This window comes from Meleagris gallopavo, unplaced genomic scaffold (assembly GCF_905368555.1).
Source record: "Meleagris gallopavo unplaced genomic scaffold, MGAL_WU_HG_1.1 scaffold_7, whole genome shotgun sequence".
Classification (NCBI taxonomy): Eukaryota; Metazoa; Chordata; class Aves; order Galliformes; family Phasianidae; genus Meleagris; species Meleagris gallopavo.
This window is the reverse complement of record NW_028147021.1, coordinates 112,682-125,854: the sequence shown is the minus strand read 5'-3', so window position 1 is coordinate 125,854 and position 13,173 is coordinate 112,682. Positions and strand designations below refer to the sequence as shown.

At 56.3% G+C, this 13,173-nt stretch overlaps 1 protein-coding gene across 1 annotated transcript in view; it reads left to right on the top strand.

Moving 5' to 3' along the window:
• Positions 1 to 12,780, top strand: part of STAG3 (STAG3 cohesin complex component) — a 47,509-nt gene extending 34,729 nt beyond the window's left edge. Inside the window, 8 exon segments of the mRNA XM_085215150.1 lie at positions 248 to 381; positions 1,406 to 1,507; positions 3,061 to 3,103; positions 3,106 to 3,205; positions 4,798 to 4,926; positions 10,408 to 10,498; positions 11,856 to 11,894; positions 12,671 to 12,780. Of these exon segments, the coding sequence (XP_085071276.1) occupies positions 248 to 381; positions 1,406 to 1,507; positions 3,061 to 3,103; positions 3,106 to 3,205; positions 4,798 to 4,926; positions 10,408 to 10,498; positions 11,856 to 11,894; positions 12,671 to 12,676 (644 nt within the window). The 3' untranslated portion in view covers positions 12,677 to 12,780.
• Positions 12,781 to 13,173: the final 393 nt, after the last annotated feature.

Sequence of the window (13,173 nt, the reverse complement as noted above, 5' to 3'; positions counted from 1 at the left end):
CCTAAGGTGTCCCCTAAGTGTCCCCAAAGTGTCCCCATTGCCCCCATTGCCCCCAATGCCCCCAATGCCCCCATTGCCCCCATTGCCCCCAATGCCCCCAATGCCCCCATTGCCCCCATTGCCCCCATTGCCCCCATTGCCCCCAATGCCCCCATTGCCCCCAATGCCCCCAATGCCCCCATTGCCCCCAATGCCCCCATTGCCCCCAATGCCCCCAATGTCCCCCTGGTCCCCATTGTCCCCGCAGCCCCCCAGGACCCCGAGGGCCGCCTGGAGGCGCTGCACCGCCGCCGGACGCTGCTGGCTGCGTTCTGCAAGTTGGTGCTTTATGGGGTCCTGGAGCTGAGAGCCGCATCCGACGTCTTCAAGCACTACGACAGGGTGGGGTGGGGGCGGGGGGGCGGGGGGGCAAAGGGGGCAGGGGGGCATTAGGGGCAGAGGGGGCAATGGGGGGCAGGGGGGCACTGGGGGTATAGGGGGCAATGGGGGGCAATGGGGCATTAGGGGCATAGGGGGCAATGGGGGCAATGGGCATGGGGGCATGGGAGGCAATGGGGGGCAAAGGGGGGCAATGGGGGCATTAGGGGCAGAGGGGGCAATGGGGGGCAATGGGGGACATGGGGGCATTAGGGGCAATGGGGGGCAAAGGGGGGCAATGGGGGCATTAGGGGCAGAGGGGGCAATGGGGGGCAATGGGGGGCATAGGGGGCACTGGGGGCATAGGGGGCAATGGGGGCAATAGGGGCATAGGGGGCATGGGGGGCATGGGGGCATTAGGGGCATAGGGGGCAATGGGGGGCATGGGGGCAATGGGGGGCATGGGGGCATTAGGGGCATAGGGGGCAATGGGGGGCATGGGGGGCAATGGGGGGCATGGGGGCATTAGGGGCATAGGGGGCAATGGGGGGCATGGGGGCATGGGGGGCAATGGGGGGCATGGGGGCATTAGGGGCATAGGGGGGAATGGGGGGCATGGGGGCACTAGGGGCATAGGGGGGAATGGGGGGCATGGGGGGCAATGGGGGCATGGGGGCACTAGGGGCATAGGGGGGAATGGGGGGCACGGGGGACAGTTGGGTGAATGGGGGTCAATTGGGGTCATTGGGGTCATTGAGGCCGCAGTGGGGTCAGATGGGGGTCAGATGGGGGTAAGTTGGGGTCATTGGGGTCGTCGGGGTCTTTGGGAGGCAGTGGGGTCAGATGGGGTCATTGGGGTCATTGGGGTCGTTGGGGTCGTTGGGGTCGTCGGGGTCTTTGGGGCGGCAGTGGGGTCAGTTGGGGTCGTTGGGGCGGCAGTGGGGTCAGTTGGGGTCATTGGGGTCGTTGGGGTCTTTGGGGCGGCAGTGGGGTCAGTTGGGGTCATTGGGGTCATTGGGGTCATTGGGGTCGTTGGGTCGCCCTGCAGTTCTACGGGGACTTTGGGGACATCGTGAAGGCGGTGCTGGTGGCGGCGCGGAGGATGGACAGAGCGGAGTGGGCCAGAACCGTGCTGCTCTGCCTGCAGCAGGTCGGCCCTACAGCGGCCCTATAACCACGGCCCTATAACTACGGCCTTATAACACGGCCCTATAACCACGGCCCTATAACCACAGCCCTATAACCACAGCCCTATAACCACAGCCCTATAACCATGGCCCTATAACACGGCCCTATAACACAGCCCTATAACACAGCCCTATAACACGGCCCTATAACCACAACCCTATAACATGGCCCTATAACCACAGCCCTATAACCACAGCCCTATAACCATGGCCCTATAACACGGCCCTATAACACAGCCCTATAACACAGCCCTATAACACGGCCCTATAACCACAACCCTATAACATGGCCCTATAACCACAGCCCTATAACCACGGCCCTATAACCACAGCCCTATAACACGGCCCTATAACACGGCCCTATAACACAGCCCTATAACCACAACCCTATAACATGGCCCTATAACCACGGCCCTATAACACAGCGCTATAACACGGCTCTATAATGGTCCTATAACACGGTCCTATAACATGACCCTAAAACATGCCCATATAATAGCCCTATAACGCAACCCTATAACACAGCCCTATAACCTGACCCCATACCCCCTGTTAACCCATAACCCCTGTGACCCCATAACCTGACCCCATGACCCCATACCCCCGTGACCCCATGACCCCATACCCCTGTGACCCCATACCCCCATGGCCCCATAACCCGCCCCCATGACCCCATGACCCCACAACCCGCCCCCATGACCCCATAACCCCCGTGACCCCACAATCCGCCCCCATGACCCCATGACCCTGTGACCCCATAACCTGACCCCATGACCCCATAACCCCCATGGCCCCACAACCCGCCCCCATGACCCCATAACCCCCATGACCCCATGACCCCACAACCCGCCCCCATGACCCCATAACCCCCGTGACCCCACAATCTGCCCCCATGACCCCATGACCCTGTGACCCCATAACCTGACCCCATGACCCCATAACCCCCATGGCCCCACAACCCGCCCCCATGACCCCATAACCCCCATGACCCCATGACCCCACAACCCGCCCCCATGACCCCAAACCCCTGTGACCCCACAACCCTCGTGACCCCACAGCTCCCATGACCCCGTGACCCTACAACCCGCCCCCATGACCCCAAACCCCTATGACCCCATAACCCGCCCCCATGACCCCATGACCCCGTGACCCCACAACCTGCCCCATGACCCCATGACCCCATGACCCCACAACCCGCCCCCATGACCCCAAACTCCCGTGACCCCACAACCCACCCCCATGACCCCAAACTCCCGTGACCCCACAACCTGCCCCCATGACCCCATGACCCTGTGACCCCACAACCCGCCCCCATGACCCCATAACCCCCATGACCCCATGACCCCACAACCCACCCCCATGACCCCAAACCCCCGTGACCCCACGACCCGCCCCCATGACCCCATGACCCCGTGACCCCGTGACCCCGTGACCCCGTGACCCCACAACCCGCCCCCATGACCCCGTGACCCCGTGACCCCGTGACCCCAAGCGCCGCACTCCGCTCCCGCCCCAGGTGCTGGAGGAGCTGCTGCTGGAGCACGGCTGCGACCTCAGGGGGTTTCGGCCTTCGGGGCGCTGCGGGATTTGGGGCGGCGCCTGGCGCTGCACTTCGGACCCCGACCCCAAACCTACCGCAGGGAGCTGCTGGGGCTGCACCGGTGGGGCAGGGGTCAGGGGTCACGGGGCACGGGGGGTTGTGGGGTTATGGGGGATATGGGGTCATGGGGGCTTGTGGGGCTATGGGGGATATGGGGTCACGGGGGGCTTGTGGGGCTATGGGGGATATGGGGTCACGGGGGCTTGTGGGGCTATGGGGGATATGGGGTCACGGGGGGCTTGTGGGGCTATGGGGGATATGGGGTCACGGGGGCTTGTGGGGCTATGGGGGATATGGGGTCACGGGGGCACGGGGTCACGGGGGCTTGTGGGGTTATGGGGGATATGGGGTCACGGGGTCACGGGGGGGTTGTGGGGTTATGGGGGATATGGGGTCACAGGGTCATGGGGGGCTTGTGGGGTTATGGGGGATATGGGGTCACGGGGGGCTTGTGGGGCTATGGGGGATATGGGGTCATGGGGGGCTTGTGGGGCTATGGGGGGATATGGGGTCACGGGGTCACGGGGGGGTTGTGGGGTTATGGGGGGATATGGGGTCACGGGGTCATGGGGTTATGGGTTATGGGGTGGTTGTGGGGTTATGGGGTCATGGGTTATGGATTATGGGGGGATATGGGGTCACGGGGTCACGGAGGGCTTGTGGGGTTATGGGGGGATATGGGGTCATGGGGTCATGGGGTTATGGGTTATGGGGTGATTGCGGGGTTATGGGGTTATGGGTTATGGGGTGATACAGGGTGATATCTGGTGATACGGAGTTATGGGGTGGATATGGGATTATGGGGTTATGGGGTAACGGGTTTATGGGGTGGTCATGGTGTTATGGGTCAGTAGTGGGGGTTGTGGGTTATGGGGTCAGTAGGTGAAATGGGGTTGTGGGGTTTTGGGGTCAGTAGTGAGGGTTGGGGGGTTATGGGGTCAGTAGTGGGGGTTATGGGGTTATGGGGTCAGTAGGTGAAATGGGGTTGTGGGGTTTCGGGGTCAGTAGTGGGGGTTATGGGGTTATGGGGTCAGTAGTGGGGATTATAGGGTCAATAATGGGGGTTGTGGGGTTTCGGGGTCAGTAGTGGGGGTTATGGGGTTATGGGGTCAGTAGTGGGGGTTATGGGGTCAGTAATGGGGGTTGTGGGGTTATGGGGGTCAGTAGTGGGGGTTGTGGGGTTATGGGGGTCAGTAGTGGGGGTTGTGGGGTTATGGGGTCAGTAGGTGAAATGGGGTTGTGGGGTTTTGGGGTCAGTAGTGGGGGTTGGTAGGTTATGGGGTCAGTAGAGGGGGTTATGGGATTATGGGGTTATGGGGTCAGTAGGTGAAATGGGGCTATGGGGTTATGGGGTCAGTAGCGGGGGTTATGGGGTTATGGGGTCAGTAGTGGGGGTTATGGGGTCAGTAGAGGGGGTTATGGGGTTTGGGGTTATGGGTCAGTAGCGGGCATTATGGGGTTATGGGCTGGGTGTGGGGTTGTGGGTTTGGGGGGCATTTGGGGTTACAGGCTGTGGGGGGGACATGGGGTCGGGCGCTGTGGGGTGTTGGGGTGGTTATGGGGTCCGGGATGTTACGGGGTCGTGGACGTCGTCGGGTTTTGGGGGGTTTGGGGTCTGACCCCCAGCCCTGCCCCCGTTTCCTCCCCCCACAGGGACGGCATCGCCTTCGCCCTGCAGGGGGGGCTGGGCGGGGGTCCCGACGGGGCGCCCCTTTATCTGCCCTTCCTGGAGGTGCTGGCAGAGTTCTCACCGCGGCTGCTGCAGGGAGACAGGGCTGCTGTGTGAGGGGGGCTGGGGGGGGTTTGGGGGGCTATGGGGGGTTGGGGGGCTGGGGGGGGGGTTTGTGGGGGCTGGGGGGACTGGGGGGGGTTGGGGGGGGTTGGGGGGTTGGGGGGGCTGGAGGGGGTTGGGGGGAGTTGGGGGGGGTTGGGGTGGCTGGGGGAAGTTGGGGGGGCTGGGGGGCTGGGGGAGGCTAATGGGGAGCTGGGGGGGGTTGGGAGGGTTGTGGGGTCGGGGGGGGTTGGGGGGGCTGGAGGGGGTTGGGAGGACTGGGGGGGCAATGGGGGGGCTGGGGGACGGGGAGGGTTGGGGGGCTGGGGGGGGCTATGGGGGGGCCGGGGGGGGGGGTTGGGGAGGTTTGGGGGATTGGGGGGGCTATGGGGGGGCTGGGGGTGTTGTGGGGTCTGGGGGCTCTATGGGGGGGTTGTGGGGGGGTGTGGGGGCTGGGGGGGGTTGTGGGGATCTGGTGAAATGTGAAATAAAATGGAAGTGAAAAATGTGAAATGTAAAAGACTGGAAATGGAAATGTGAAAATGTGAAATATGAAATATGAAATGTGAATGACAATGTGAAACTGGCTTGTGACAAATGGCAAATGTGAACATGTGAAAATGTGAAAATGTGAAAATAAATGTGAAATGTGATGAAAATGTGAAAATGTGAAATGTGAAAATGTGAAATGTGAAATGTAAAATAAGCTGTGAAATGAATGAATGTGAATGTGAAAATTGTGAGAAAATCATGTGAAAATGTGAAAGTATGAAAATGTGGAAAATGTGAAAATGTAATGTGAATGTGAATGAAAGAATGTGAAAAATGATGAAAATGTGAAAATGTGAAATTAAATGGATGTCAAAAACTGTGAAAAGTGAAAATGTGAAAAGTGAAATGTGAAATGTGAAATGTGAAACAATGTAGTGAAATGTGAAAATGTGACAAATGTGAAAATGTGAAAATGTGAAAATGTGAAATGTGCAAATGTGAAAATGTGAAATGTGAAAATGTGAAAATGTGAAATGTGACAAATGTGAAATGTGAAAATGTGAAAATGTGAAATGTGAAAATGTGAAAATGTGAAAATGTGAATGTGAAAATGTGAAAATGTGAACAATGTGAAAATATGTGAAAATGTGAAAACTGTGAAAATGTGAAATGTGAAAATGTGAAAATGTGAAAATGTGAAAATGTGAAAATGTGAAATGTGACAATGTGAAAAATGTGAAAATGTGAAATGTGAAAATGTGAAATGTGAAAATGTGAAAATGTGAAATGTGAAAATGTAAAACAATGTGAAATGTGAAAATGTGAAAATGTGAAATGTGAAAATGTGAAAATGTGAAAATGTGAAATGTGAAAAATGTGAAAATGTGAAAATGTGAAAATGTGAAATGTGAAAAATGTGAAAATGTGAAAATGTGAAAATGTGAAAATGTGAAAATGTGAAAATGTGAAAATGTGAAATGTGAAAATGTGAAAATGTGAAATGTGAAAATGTGAAATGTGAAAATGTGACACATGTGAAAATGTGAACAATGTGAAAATGTGAAATGTGAAATGTGAAAATGTGAAATGTGAACATGTGAAAATGTGAAAATGTGAAAATGTGAAATGTGAAAATGTGAAAATGTGAAAATGTGAAAATGTGAAAAGTGAAAATGTGAAAATGTGAAAATGTGAAAATGTGAAAATGTGAAAATGTGAAAATGTGAAAATGTGAAATGTGAAAATGTGAAATGTGATGGAATGTGAAATGTGACAATGTGAAAATGTGAAAGGGTGAAATGTGAAAATGTGAAAAATGTGAAATGTGAAATGTGAAATGTGAAAATGTGAATGTGAAAATGTGAAAATGTGAAAATGTGAAAATGTGAAATGTGAAATGTGAAATGTGAAATGTGAAAATGTGAAAATGTGAAATGTGAAATGTGAAAATGTGAAATGTGAAAATGTGAAAATGATGACAATGTGAAAACATGTGAAATGTGAAATGTGAAACTGTGAAATGTGAAATGTGAAAATGTGAAAATGTGAAAATGTGAAAATGTGAAAAATGTGAATGTGAAAATGTGAAAATGTGAAAATGTGAACAATGTGAAATGTGAAATGTGAAAATGTGAAAATGTGAAAATGAAATGTGAAAATGTGAAATGTGAAATGTGAAATGTGAAATGTGAAATGGAAATGTGAAAATGTGAAATGTGAAATGTGAAAAAATGTGAGAAATGTGAAAATGTGAAAATGTGGGGAAAATGTGAAATGTTGAAATGTGACAATGTGAAAATGTGAATGTGAAATGTGAAAATGTGAAAATGTGAACCTGTGAACACTGATGTGCCACAATGTGACCAAGCCCATGTGCCCTTTGCCCATTGAACATTGACAATATGCCACATATCCCCATTCCCATATGCACATGTCCCATATCCCCATACCACCACCATTCCCCATATCCCCATATCCCCATTCCCATCCCATATACCCATATCCCATATCCCTATCCCCATATCCCCCATATCCCCATATCCCCATATCCCCATACCTCCCATATCCAACCCATATCCCCATATCCCCATATCCCCATATCCCCAATCCCCATATCCCCATATCCCCATATCCCCATATCCCCATATCCCCATATCCCCATATCCCCACCCATATCCCCATATCCCATATCCCCATATCCCCATATCCCCATATCCCCATATCCCCCATATCCCCATATCCCCCATATCCCCCATATCCCCATATCCCCCATATCCCCCATATCCCCATATCCCCATATCCCCATATCCCCATATCCCCATATCCCCATATCCCCATATCCCCATATCCCCATATCCCCCATATCCCCATATCCCCATATCCCCATATCCCCATATCCCCATATCCCCATATCCCCATATCCCCATCCCCATATCCCCATATCCCCCATATCCCCCATATCCCCTAATATCCCCCATATCCCCATATCCCCATATCCCCATATCCCCCATATCCCCATATCCCCATATCCCCATATCCCCCATATCCCCATATCCCCACATCCCCATATCCCCCATATCCCCCATATCCCCATATCCCCATATCCCCATATCCCCATATCCCCCCATACCCCCTTATCCCCCCACATCCCCATATCCCCCATATCCCCCTATCCCCATATCCCCATATCCCCATATCCCCCATATCCCCCATATCCCCATATCCCCCATATCCCCATATCCCCATATCCCCATATCCCCCATATCCCCCATATCCCCCCCACATCCCCATATCCCCATATCCCCATATCCCCCATATCCCCATATCCCCATATCCCCATATCCCCATATCCCCCCATACCCCCTTATCCCCCCCACATCCCCATATCCCCCATATCCCCCATATCCCCCATATCCCCCATATCCCCATATCCCCCCATATCCCCCATATCCCCCCCATATCCCCCCCATATCCCCTCCATATCCCCCCCATAACCCCATACCCCCTTATCCCCCCATATCCCCCCCATATCGCCCCACATCCCCCACCTCTCCCCACAGACTCCTGGTTGGGCAGCAGCCCCCTCCCCAGCCCCACATTGACCTCCACGGTTCTGCGGGGCCCCCCCGCCCCCCCCCGACCCCACGGAGCCCCCAAACCTTCGGCATGAGCAGGTGAGGATGGGGGGAGGTGGTGGGGACCCCAAAACGGAGACCCCGAAATGGGGACCCTGAAATGGAGACCCCAAAATGGGGACCCTGAAATCGAGACCCCAAAATGGAGACCCCAAAATGGGGACCCCAAAACGGAGACCCCGAAGTGGAGACCCCAAAATGGGGACCCCGAAATGGAGACCCCAAAATGGGGACCCTGAAATGGAGACCCCAAAATGGGGGACCCCAAATGGGGACCCCAAATGGAGACCCCAAAATGGGGACCCCAAAATGGGGACCCCAAAACGGAGACCCCAAAATGGAGACTCCAAATGGGGACCCCGAAATGGAGACCCCAAAATGGAGACCCCAAAATGGAGACCCTGAAATCGAGACCCCAAAATGGAGGCCCCAAGTGGAGACCCTAAAAATAGAGATCCCAAATGGAGACCCCAAAATGGGGGACCCAAAGTGAAGACTCCAAAATGGAGACCCCAAAACGGGGACCCCAAAATGGAGGACCCTTAAAATGGGGAACCCCAATATGAAGACCCTGAAATGGAGACCCCAAAATGGAGACCCCAAAATGGAGACCCCAAAAAGGGGGACCCTTAATATGGAGGACCCCAAAATGGAGACCCCAAATGAAGACCCCAAATGGAGGCCCCAAATAGGGGACCCTAAAATGAAGACCCTAAAATGGAGACCCCAAATAGGGGACCCTTAAAATGGGGGACCCCAAATGGAGACCCTAAAAGGGGGGACAGTAAAGTGGGGGACCCCAAAATAGAGACCCCAAATAGGGGACCCTAAAATGGAGACCCCAGATGGGGCACTGGGATGGAACTGGCGGATACTGGGAGCACTGGGAGCAATGGGGGGGGCACTGGGGGGGTTACTGGGATGGGACTGGGGGTTACTGGGAGCACGGGGGGGGTTACTGGGATGGAAGTGGGGGTTACTGGGAGCACTGGGGGGGTTACTGGGATGGAACTGGGGCTTACTGGGAGCACTGGGGGGGTTACTGGGATGGAACTGGGGCTTACTGGGAGCACTGGGGGTTACTGGGATGGAACTGGGGGTTACTGGGAGCACTGGGGGGGTTACTGGGATGGAAGTGGGGGTTACTGGGAGCACTGGGGGGGTTACTGGGATGGAAGTGGGGGTTACTGGGAGCACTGGGGGGTTACTGGGATGGAACTGGGGGTTACTGGGAGCACTGGGGGGGTTACTGGGATGGAAGTGGGGGTTACTGGGAGCACTGGGGGGTTACTGGGATGGAACTGGGGGTTACGGGGAGCACTGGGGGGGTTACTGGGATGGAAGTGGGGGTTACTGGGAGCACTGGGGGGTTACTGGGATGGAACTGGGGGTTACTGGGAGTAGGGGGGACTGGGATGGGATTGGGGGGCTCTGGGGGGGTAGTGGGAGCACTGGGGGGGCACTGGGACGGGACTGGGGTTACTGGGATGGAACTGGGGGGTACTGGGAGGGGTACTGGGATGGGACTGGGGGGTACTGGGAGCACTGGGGGGGGGCACTGGGGGGGCACTGGTGTTACTGGGATGGGACTGGGGGGCTTTGGGGGGGTACTGGGATGGGACTGGGGGTTACTGGGAGCACTGGGGGGGGCAGTGGTGTTACTGGGATGGGACTGGGGTTACTGGGAGCACTGGGGGGGCACTGGTGTTACTGGGATGGGACTGGGGGGCTTTGGGGGGGTACTGGGATGGGACTGGGGTTACTGGGAGCACTGGGGGGGGCACTGGTGTTACTGGGATGGGACTGGGGGGTACTGGGAGCACTGGGGGGGGCACTGGGGGTCCTATAAATCCCCCCCCCCCCCAGCATAATGGAGGAAGAGGAAGAAGAGGAGGTGACCCCCCCCCCCGGGGGGGGCAGCAGCAGCAGGGAGACCCCAGGAGAGCAGCTGGGCAGGGTGAGACCCCCCCCAAAAAACCCCATGTGAGACCCCCCCCAAAAAACCCCATGTGAGACCCCCCCCCAAAAACCCATATGTGACCCCCCCCAAAATACCCCATGTGAGACCCCCCCCCAAAAACCCATATGTGACCCCCCCCCAAAAAACCCCATGTGAGACCCCCCCCCAAAAACCCATATGTGACCCCCCCCAAAAAACCCATGTGAGACCCCCCCAAAATACCCCATGTGAGACCCCCCCCCAAAACCAATATGTGACCCCCCCCCAAAAACCCATGTGAACCCCCCAAAACCATATGTGACCCCCCCAAAAAAAACCCCATGTGAACCCCCCCCAAAAAAAACCCCATGTGAGACCCCCCCAAAAACCCCATGTGAGACCCCCCCCCAAAAAAAACCATATGAGACCCCCCCAAAAAAACCCCATGTGAGACCCCCCCCAAAAAACCAATGCATGTGAGACCCCCCCCAAAAAATAGACCCCCCAAAACCCATATGTGACCCCCCCCCAAAAAAACCCATGTGAGACCCCCCCCCAAAAAAAACCCCATATGTGACCCCCCACTGTCCCCCCAAAAAACCCCAGAACTCCCCATTTGTGCCCCCCCAAAAAAATCACATTTGTGACCCCCCAAAAACCCCAACCCCCCCCCAAGATCTCGTGTCCCCCCCCAACAAACCCAGACCCCCCCCATAATTGTGCTCCCCCCCCAACCCCCCCCATATTGTGCCCCCCCCCCACAAACCCCCCCCCATCCCCCCCCACCAAATCCCCCCATATTTGTGCCCCCCCCCACCAAACCCCCCCCATATTTGTGCCCCCCCCACCAAAACCCCCCCCACATTTGTGCCCCCCCAACCCCAAACCCCCCCCCAATATTCGTGCCCCCCCCACCAAACCCCCCCCCATATTTGTGCCCCCCCCACCAACCCCCCCCCATATTTGTGCCCCCCCCCCACCAAACCCCCCCCATATTTGTGCCCCCCCCCACCAACCCCCCCCATATTTGTGCCCCCCCCACCAAACCCCCCCCATATTTGTGCCCCCCCCACCAACCCCCCCCCATATTTGTGCCCCCCCCCCAAACCCCCCCATATTTGTGCCCCCCCCAAACCCCCCCCATATTTGTGCCCCCCCCAAACCCCCCCCCATATTTGTGCCCCCCCCACCAAACCCCCCCCATATTTGTGCCCCCCCCACCGAACCCCCCCCATATTTGTGCCCCCCCACCAAACCCCCCCCATATTTGTGCCCCCCCCACCAACCCCCCCCATATTTGTGCCCCCCCACCAAACCCCCCCCATATTTGTGCCCCCCCCACCAACCCCCCCCCCATATTTGTGCCCCCCCGCAGCTCCAGGACCTTTTTGATTCCGACGTTCTCAGCATTGAGGTGAAGGTTTTTTTTTTGGGGGGGGGGCCCAAATTTATGGGTTTTTTTTTGGGGGGGGTCCCATTTTTGGGGTGGGGGGGCCCTAATTTGGGGTTTTATGGGGGGGTCCCTATTTTCGGGTTTCTTATGGGGGGGGTCGCAGTGATGGGATTTGGAGGGGGGCATTAATTTGGGGTTTTGGGGCGGGGGGGTCCCCAATTTATGGGGTTTTTTTTGGGAGGGGGGCGTCTGGGTTTGGGGCTTGGGGTGGGGGGGGTCCCATTTTTGGGGTGGGGGGGTCCCTATTTTTGGGTTTCTTATGGGGGGGTCGCAGTGATGGGATTTGGGGGGGGGTCTTTTATTTGGGGTTTTGGGGTGGGGGGGTCCCGAATTTATGGGGTTTTATGTGGGGGGGGTCCCAGTATTGGGGTTTGGGGGGGGGGTCCCATTTTTGGGGTGGGGGGGGCCCTAATTTGGGGTTTTATGGGGGGGGGGTCCCTATTTTCGGGTTTCTTATGGGGGGGTCGCAGTGTTGGGATTTTGGGGGGGGTCTTTAATTTGGGGTTTTGGGGTGGGGGGGTCCCCAATTTATGGGGTTTTATGTGGGGGGGGTCCCATTTTTGGGGTGGGGGGGGGTCCCCATTTTAGGGTTTCTTATGGGGGGGGGGGCTTTAATTTAGGGGTGGGGGGGGTCCGGCTCTATGGGGTTTTGGGGGTGGATGATCTCATTTTGAGGATGGGGGGGGTCCCATTTTGGGGGTCTCACCGCCCCCCCCCCCATAATTTCCCCCCCCCAGGACTGAGGCCCCTTTGGGCGTTTTGCTGTTTTTTGGAGATTTGACCTCAAATTCGATGGCGGTTTTTTGGTTGTTTTTTTTTTGGGGGGGGGGGGGTCGGTTTTGAGGTGGGGGGGGGGCTGCTCAGAACCCCCCCCCTTAAATCCCCCCCCCCTTATTGACAGCCCCCCCCCCCCCGTTGGGTGAATAAAGGAGCAGAGTTCCGCTGGTCAGATTTGGGGTTTTCTATGGGGGGGGTGGGGGGGGGAGCCCCCAAATTGGGGGTTTTCTATGGGGGGGGGGGGTCCCCAACTTGGGGGTTATGGTGTGGGAGTCCCCCCCCCCCCCCATCTGTGTATCCCCATAACCCCCCACCCCATAACCTCCCTGTAACCCCACTGCCTCATAACCCCCCCCATAATCCCATAAATCCCCCCATAACCCCATAAATCCCCCCCATAACCCCATAAATCCCCCCATAACCCATAAATCCCCCATAACCCCATAAAATCCCCCATAACCCC